General features: G+C 40.4%; 1 protein-coding gene across 1 annotated transcript in view; it reads right to left on the reverse strand.

The window, feature by feature from the left end:
* Positions 1-1802: 1802 nt before the first annotated feature.
* Positions 1803-9275, reverse strand: part of LOC109486583 (polycystic kidney disease protein 1-like 1) — an 89479-nt gene continuing 82006 nt past the window's right edge. The window contains 5 exon segments of the mRNA XM_019790436.1: positions 1803-3643; positions 3645-4087; positions 4362-4720; positions 5472-5620; positions 6761-6922. Coding sequence (XP_019645995.1) covers positions 3554-3643; positions 3645-4087; positions 4362-4720; positions 5472-5620; positions 6761-6922 — 1203 coding nt within the window. The 3' untranslated portion in view covers positions 1803-3553.

Genomic DNA, 9275 nt, shown 5'->3' on the forward strand with positions numbered 1-9275 from the left:
AATGTAGGCAGGAATGGGTGTAAACATTGGCGTTTAAAGTAAAAATAGCACAAGCAATTACAGAACTAGTTGTTGCAATGTTTTCTATATGATCCATTCTTCACGTGTAGTTGTTTTCTTGACGGTTAGAACTGATAGTAAGAACAAAATCAAGGAAACTATGTTTAGTAACGAAAAATTAAACAAACATCAATTAAACGCATAAACGCATAAACTTTTCATTCCAGTTTTCCCGCCAAACCCTTTCTAGAAGTGTAATAATTCATACCTGAGGTGTCCAGAAGAATCTTTCCATCCCTGGTGAACGTGCACCTTTCTTTAAAAAGTTCACTCCCTCACATTTTTAGTTAATTGGATGCTGTGATGCATCCACAGGCGCCATAACACACGTGTCAATGAGGGCCTCTAGCAGTTCACGGAATTATTGCAGGTACTTGAGGAGATTTTTTACATGCAATAATTTCACCGACTGCTAGAAGTCGCTTTTGATACATGGCGCAGAGGGTCATTAACCGATGTATCCTTGATGCTGATTGGTCTCATCATGTCTATGTGTTTAAGTCGTCGAGCCCGATTGGATAATAAAGAGAAACAATTATGACGTCTGCCTCTTTGACCAAATATGGACAACAGACTCAAAGCTATAAAGCCGCTTTACTTTTCATGTAAACAACTGAGGTTACGATGGACTTTCTGACGAACGGGAGTATTTTAGGCAGTTATTTTCCCCCAGATAAGCTACTGAGTCGTAAGAACTGACTCTACAAAGAAAAGCAGCCGATTTATGAGGTTAGGGGAGGTGAAAATGCTCGGCAACCACGTAATATTCTTACGAACAGGGGAGGGGGACTTTCAGCACCAAGGACAGCTACAGGGATAGTTTCAGTTTGAACCTTCATGACTACAAACTGAATATTAATACACCGACTGCAATATACAAAGGAAATCAATTTGTGAATTTTTCAATTTTCAGTGTCGATCTCAATATCATATGAATGGAAACAGTCGCTGCCAGGCGTATAACTATGGCAATCCCCAAGCTGTTACGATTTTGCCTTCCACCATGCATCTGCTTGGTTTACATTCATATGGCACGGATCGACACGGAAAATTCACTTCTGCCAAGACTGTGACCATTTCTTCAAGCGATCAGCTGATCGCAAAATCACATTTTTACTTGTAAGTTGAGAATGAAGGAAATTTGGGCAAAGGCAATATGTAGGAATAGAAAGGAGACCATACGGACTAACTCTGAAAACAAGGAGGCAGAAAAATGCCAAAGGTTGTTTTCTAAAATCAAATGTTGACCAGTCAAAGCCTTAGAAGTGACCACTATGGTCTGGTCACCATGCTACAGCTTTGGCTGTAGTTCTAATGAAATAGATATGTTTTATAAAATTGCAACATTATGTAACCCAAAATGATGTTATCATGGTGACCTCTGGTTCAGGTCGTTGACCTTATTTGTTTGGACGAAAAGAAGAGAAAACAGAGCAAAAACAATATGTTTTCTTTTGGTAATTTACCAAAAGAAAACATATTGTTTTTGCTCTGTTTTCTCTTCTTTTCGTCCAAACAAATAAGGTCAACGACCTGAACCAGAGGTCACCATGATAACATCATTTGGGTTACATAATGTTGCAATTTTATAGCAGGAGGGATTTAGACTCGTGTCTGATCATACATATGAATGTGTTTGAGTAAGGATTAACAGAGCAGGTACCAAGTACATGTACCTCATAGTTTGCATTTTAAGGTATACTAGTAATCAAATCAAAGCAAGGAAAACAATGACACACGCATTGTTTGGTAGTAAAATATGTATTGATTTCGGATTATATTTATTTACATGTATGAAAATATACATTATAATCAGTATCATAACACCTTAACAATAAAGGTGCTACACCTAATAGTACTGGAATAAAGATAACCAAACCTGAATGTATGAGTAAAATATGGATGAATAAAGTTGGGAATGTGAATAACAGCACACTACCTGAGTTTAGAACTATGCATATTTTTATCCTTTACAGCATTATAGGTTATTTTATGAAATACATCCATTCCCACACATACTTTCATGACAGCTGAAAAAGCTGTTTAGGACCATGTAAACCACCAATATAGCACATAATTTCGTTTAAGTTGTGGCAACTTTTTTACCTGTGCTGTTGCATGAAAATCGGTACCAGAAAGGATGTTATTCATACTACTGATGCTGCATGGCAATGTACAAACTGAACATAGTAACTGTACAATTCAACAGCATTTTCATAAATAAAACATACACGTATGTCACTAAATGCAGTTCAGCACATATTGAGTAACTGGTCCCAAGGCTGTATACGTGCGTATCACGTATCACTTCTTTACTTATATTTTACGCATCATACAAATATACAGGACAATATCAACAACATGATCATCATTGGCCTGGAACTTAATTTACTAAATAATAATACTGGTATTTGATCAAGTACTGAAAAAATTAAGTACGTACAACAAGTTTGCCTGAAAGCGTCGCCTTTTCTGACATAAAGCAAGAATAAATACCAGTACTGGATGATTTACAGACTAAATAATACATGATGCCCTCTACACAAAGATAGTTACTTATATCCAAAGAAAAGGTATGTTTCGCTATGACTTAAGACAGAATTAAACAGTACAGCTTTTGGTAACTTAATCAATTTAACATTTTTTGCGGTAAAAATTATGTGAATATCAAAATACACTGTCATGGCAATGTTACCAATGTCAAAACTAAAGTTTACGGCTAGAGGTGTTTTCTATGTACAATACCATTGATTCCATGTAACACACAATGTTATTGCATCCAATATGGTAAAATCAAGCCTAAGAGCAATACATAAAATTGCAACAATCTCCTCTTCAAGGTAAATTTAACAAATATAAGTTATTAAGTAATTACAAGATGGCTGATTTAAAAAGATTAATTGCAATACCATTTCTAAATGTGGACATTGCCACTTGAGTATTCCCAAGCAATAACATCAAATTTTACAAAGGAACAGGTTTTAACAAAATAAAACTGGCAGTTTCCACAGTAAGCATGAAACAACTTCTTTGTTTCATATCATTAATCTCAGTTTCTACAACTATAAATATAATCATAACTATGCAGTATTAAAACATACTTTTGTAAAGAAAACAGCAACAACATAAAATATAAGAACAGTCTTTACGCTTCAGATACAAAACAATTCTATTTTTCTAGCATCTTTCATGGAATGTAACTGCATTTTTCAAGGATGACTACAAATAGAACAAAGGGAAGACACAGGCAGTGTCAGACAATACCTCTCAACATGACACACAGACAGAAAACCACAGTAGCTGCCTCCAACTTCAGACTTTACCTGTAGAAATCCAACTTTTGATACAAGACTCACTTGACATCATTTTCTCATATCAAAATAAGTACTTACGCGACTCAGAAACACCCCCACAAACTCTGTAGAATAATCCTAAGAGGCCAGAACCACAACAGACATCAAGGTGGTCTCACTTGCCGACGGGGGTGTGCAGGCTACCATGCTGCCTTTTTCCCCTCCCATCTTTCCTCTTCAAACTCGGACTCGTTGTCCGAGCTGTACCCCTCGTTGTAGTGCCCGTAGTCCCCTCCCCCCGGACCGCCCCTTCCCTTTCCCCTTCCCTTTCCCCTTCCCCTTGCCCTTTGTCCTGGTTTTCCTCAGGATGTGACCGGTTTTCACCAGTCCCTTTCTCTCCCCCTCCGTTTCCACGTAGTGTAAAGTGTAGCTGCCCAGCTCGTACTCCTCGGAGCAGCTTTCCGGTACGTTTCCCGGTAAGGGCGGGAAACAGTTGCCGGGTCTGAGCACCTCCGCCGCATCACTGTCCGTCACGATGGAGGAAGGCGGGAGTTTCTGAGGTAGATCGCGAGAGGAGTTCGCGCTGCTGGAGGTCGTGTGTGTGCTGTCTACGTCCACACTACTGTCACTGAAAGTTCTCCTGGGTAAGGGTCTACGACTGCTGGATAAGTGGGGAGGGGTTCTCTGAGAGGAGCTGTCTTGGAGGTTACCACCCCTTTCAAACTGCAAGGCACCTGCAAAAATTGAAGAAGACAACAATCATGAAATAACAGCTCTGTGTACTTCCTATCCTGCTTTCCCCTCAAGTTTTTTTGAACTGGTATTGCTAATATCATGCTAATATTTCACCTAAATCATTTCAAAACAAATCACCGTTAACAAATAATTCCTCAACTTTCTTTTTTCTGCAGTTGTCAACACCATTAACATTCAGTTGTGTGAACAGGTCCATTTTTCTCTGACTGCGAACTTTTGCTACCGTCAACATAAAGTGAATTACAGTAGTACCTGGAGGCTCAAGTGGCCGAGGGAAGCTGATTTTTCCCTTCTTGGTGTCGAGCTGCGGTAGCTTTGCTGCAGCGTGCTGCCTGTACAACTCCTGCCGCAGCAGCGCGGTCGCGGAATCTCCACTCAGACTTCCCTCCTGCAGCTGCGAACTGGTGTACGACCCCTGCAGGTCAAACTGGGAGTCCCCGTGGCTGGCCTGCAGGTCGGGGTGGGAGAGGGTGGTCCCCTGTAAGTCAGACTGGGAATCCCCGTAGCTGCTGGGGAGGGTTTCTGACAGGCACTGGCTGGAGCTGACCGACACGACCTGCTCCGGACGCTGCAGCTGCAACTGCCGGAATATCTCAAGCTCCAACTGAGATCTGAAAAAGAATAACAAAACATAAAATTTCAGACATTCTAAAAAGCTCACCCTAAACTTCTTGGCCAGAGTTCTGGGCTAAAAAGTAAAACTCACACGGCATAGTCATCGTGCCTCAATGTACGTTAGACATAGAAGTTGTGGAAAAAATGCAGTCACTGCGTAACATCATATCGGGCTAAAATCATCTAGCTACCAGAGTATCTAACTTGAGCTACTAGTATTTTTCCTCAATTAGCAGAAATGGCTGGATTGCCTAGCCCATTATAAACTTTGACTGATGATACATTAACCAGTTAACTACACCAATGTATTAACAATAAGCTATAAGCTGTTTTTCATTGGCATAAATGACTGGGTTGTCTGATTCTCTAATCACAAGCTGCAATTAATGATAAGTTAATCAGTTAACTAGATAACCAATGTGTTAACCTCAGCTGTTTTTCCTTGGCATCGATGGCTGGGAGGTCTGACTCCCTAACTAGAAAGCTCTGGTTAATGATAAGTTAATCAGTTAACTGGATAACCAATGTGTTAACCTGAGCTGTTTTCCTTGGCAATGATGGCTGGGAGGTCTGACTCCCTAACTAGAAAGCTCTGGTTAATGATAAGTTAACCAGTTAACCAGATAACCAGTGTGTTAACCTGAGCTGTTTTTCCTTAGCATCGATGGCTGGGAGGTCTGACTCCCTAACTAGAAAGCTCTGGTTAATGATAAGTTAATCAGTTAACTAGATAACCAATGTGTTAACCTGAGTTGTTTTTCCTTGGCTGAGAAGGCAGGGTTGTCCGACTCCTTTCTCTGCTGCATCAGGGTGGACATATCCGGTTCTGTCTGGTACAGACCGGCTTCAATCTTCTCACAGCGCTCCTGCAGCCGCTGGTCCTCGTAGGGCCGGATCTGTAACCATGACAACAGGCATGTTTCCATGGAAATGGCACAACTCACTTGTACACAATCATCAGTCTCATAAAAGGCTTGTTCTCATGTAAATGTGCAAGATGCTGTCACCACTCTTTATGACTAGATATGAGCCAAAAGAAACAAAGGTACTGTTTTTGTGCAGCAAACCAGGGGAAGACATACTAACCATAAAAACAAAATTGTTAGTAATATGTATCACAGAATTTGGTCTTCACATTACTGTCTTTCAAATATAGGTATTGTTATTGCTATGTTTCCCATAATTTATGACAGAACCTACACATTTTATCCTATAATGTGGCACCATTCTGTTAGTGTTAAGAAACTTACTACTGAACAAACCAACATTATAATTTTTTATAAAAACTGAAACAAAACTATTTGGCAAAGGTAATTCAACATCTTAACCCTTTTAATCTCTGATTGTCAGATGTCAAAAAACACATTGACTTTAGTATGCCATACAATACATGTACAAAATGTAGTGTACATGCAGTAATACAGCTAGAGACCAGTGTCACTTTTTTTGACTGGGTTATGAGCCTCCCCATTGCAAGGCCTTCTCATTGTACAGTTAGTTGCTTGCAATGGCAGCCATACTGATGATACCTTTATCTCATGGTGTTTTACATTAGATATCACAATGGCAAAATGTCAAGAAATCTAACATGAACACACACGTGAAACTGCTTGTACATCAAATTAAAGCTGGCATAACAACATACAAGTTGGATAACACGGAACAACGAATGTGAGGACAAGCACACAAGATGGAGCAACACAAAACAATGTTTTGCACACACAGTTATGTATTATTTGATGGAAATGCTAAACAAGTGAGGAAATTAAATATGAAGTCTTAGTGCATACATGTACAAGTCTGCATTTTCCATTTAGTTTGCCATAGTTTTTAACAAGTTATACATGTACATTTCTACATGACACTATACTGTATTGAGAGAGTAGCAAAAACAAAGACTGAAACTTTGAATTACAAAATTACGTGAAAGTTGTTATTTGATAGCAGATAGTTATATTACAGCAGATAGAATAGACAGAGCAGCTGGAAAGAGTTAGAAGAAAAGCTGATCTTGAGAAGACCTTGCCCCCGCTCACCTCCGAACCACCACTAGAAATGCCATCGTCCCCTACCCCATAGAACACGTCAATGTCGTAACACGAGCACGGCTTGTCCAGGATTCCCTCCTGGCTACAGATGGCGTTCATCCGGAAAAACAACTCGTCCACCTGGTACTCAAACTCCGCCATGGTGTACTCCTGGAGACAGGGTAAAAACAACACTCTCAACATATATTATTTATCATATAGAAAAACAACTTGTCCACCTGGTACTCAAACTCTGCCATGGTGTACTCCTGGAGACAGGGAAAAAACAACACTCTCAACATATATTATTGATCATATAGAAAAACAACTCGTCAACCTGGTACTCAAACTCTGCCATGGTGTACTCCTGGAGACAGGGAAAAAACAACATTCTCAACATATATTATTTATCATACAGAAAAACAACTCATCAACCTGGTACTTAAACTCCGCCATGGTGTACTCCTGAAGACAGGAAAAAACAACATTCTCAACATATACAGTACCGTTCGCGTTATAGTTACCCTAACGGCCGTTACTAACGCGTTTTTTTTCCGTTACTTTTCCGTTACTTTTCCGTAAGTTTTCCGTAACTTTTGCGTAAGTTTTCCGTTACTTTTCCGTTACTTTTCCGTTAGACTTCTGCATTCATATGCAGGCCGCGGTAACATCACAGAATAATGGGAGGAGTACTAATTTACCTCATGCGGGGCGGGAAATTACCGATACACACCGCTGGAACAGCGGAAGGAACGTTGATCTAGCCTGCATTTTACTATATTGTAACGTTTAAAACGTTTTACGATCACCGGCGCAATTCAATTTGATAGACATTTTCTTTTGTCACTGTTGCCCAGGCAAGCGTTTCTATAGTTTGTCAACTTTGTTTTGCTGTTTTTCTCTGTTAACTTATTTTACCACCGAATAAGCAAACCTACAGTAGATGATCTGAAGTTATAAATGCCCCGGTCCGCCGTACATAATAGGCGGCGGGCGTGAGGTAACGTTAGGGATGTGCAAAAACATCGTGGAAAATTCCTATGACACTCGAAAAAAGGCAGCATATTTACACGTGCCCACCAACATTTTTATAGCTAATTATTGACCAGTTTTGGGGAGTTTTGTTATGTCCTTGGAGTTTTGTTTAGAGTGGGACGGAAAGCCGTGCCGCCACTCCGACTCCATGCACTTCCGTGTTACATTACGTTGTATGTGACCAACAAAATTACGCCAAAGGCACAGCAAATCCACATGTACATATATTTTTTCCCGAAAATTCTTTTGAGTACGCATTTCGTCACTAGGATGTTGCTAATTAGTCGTAGAAATAAGGTAGAACCAGCGTAATAGTGGCTCTCTCGAGATCATTTCGTCGCGGGGAAGGGGCGCCCCAGCATGCAACGGGCTTCGTTCTAGCCAATCACAGCGCAGGTCATCTAAGGTGAACCAATCAGAGCGTAGCTACTTGCATATTATAATGAGCATGCTGCACACAGGGAGGCAGCGGCCAGGGCGACCGGCCCTGAGTGCGCGGGAATGTGTTTTGCAACTATATTTTTACGGGGATTTTCTGACGTTTGACGCTGACTTTGGCACGATATGATCGCACTACCATGTACACGCTACCGTAGGCGGCAAATGAGTGGTCATTTTTATATAATCGTCGAGAAATTTTGGCGTTATGCACCCGGAAGTGAGCCGATCTCAGTTTGCGTTCCCTCGATTTTTGACAGTTTCCCCCCTCAAAATAAGAAACAAAACTACCGCTATTAAATAGAACCATGTATTACAATTATCATTTCAACATGATAGATCTATTATATATTCCTTTATTAACTATGATATCATCATGGTTGTGGAAAGTCCTCAGCTGGCGAACCGAGTCCTTGCGCCGGGAGTGACGGTACATTTTACCGTGAGTATTAAAGCCGCTAGTACTAGTAAGCCGCGCGCCTTACAAAAATTATAATAATTTTTCTTTTGAGTCAAAAACCGCCGTGAATTTAAGGCATGAGTTACCGATTTATATTTCTTCTACGGCAGATATTTCTTGTTTCGTCACGTCCCATGACGTCCTGTGAGAGCGGTAGGCCGCCGCTGGTACAAAATGTACAAGACATCGTCTGCCCACTGCTACACTTTGTTGACATACATTGTATTACACTACGTAATTTTCCGCTAGAAATAACTATAGAATAGCATTAAAAGATAGCACAATTCGCTTCACACAGTCGACACATGGATAAACCACAAAGTTATTTTACGAATCACATGTCCACTTGCCTCTGGTGCTGTTATTTTTCAAGGGGCAACATCGCAACACATTAGCGGACGCCCCAGGAGGTGGCAAATTGCTATTGTCTTGTCGGCGCGCAAAACAAACATGAAATCCGACCCTATCACATTAACGCAAACGGTAACGCGTTAGAAATAATTTCTGACGATTTTCTAACCATTTTCTGACGAAAATCTAACCAAATACTGACGATTTTCTAACCATTTTCTGACGAAAAAATAACTCGTT

This window comes from Branchiostoma belcheri, unplaced genomic scaffold (genome assembly GCF_001625305.1).
Source record: "Branchiostoma belcheri isolate BF01 breed outbred unplaced genomic scaffold, Haploidv18h27 scaffold81, whole genome shotgun sequence".
NCBI classification, from domain to species: Eukaryota; Metazoa; Chordata; class Leptocardii; order Amphioxiformes; family Branchiostomatidae; genus Branchiostoma; species Branchiostoma belcheri.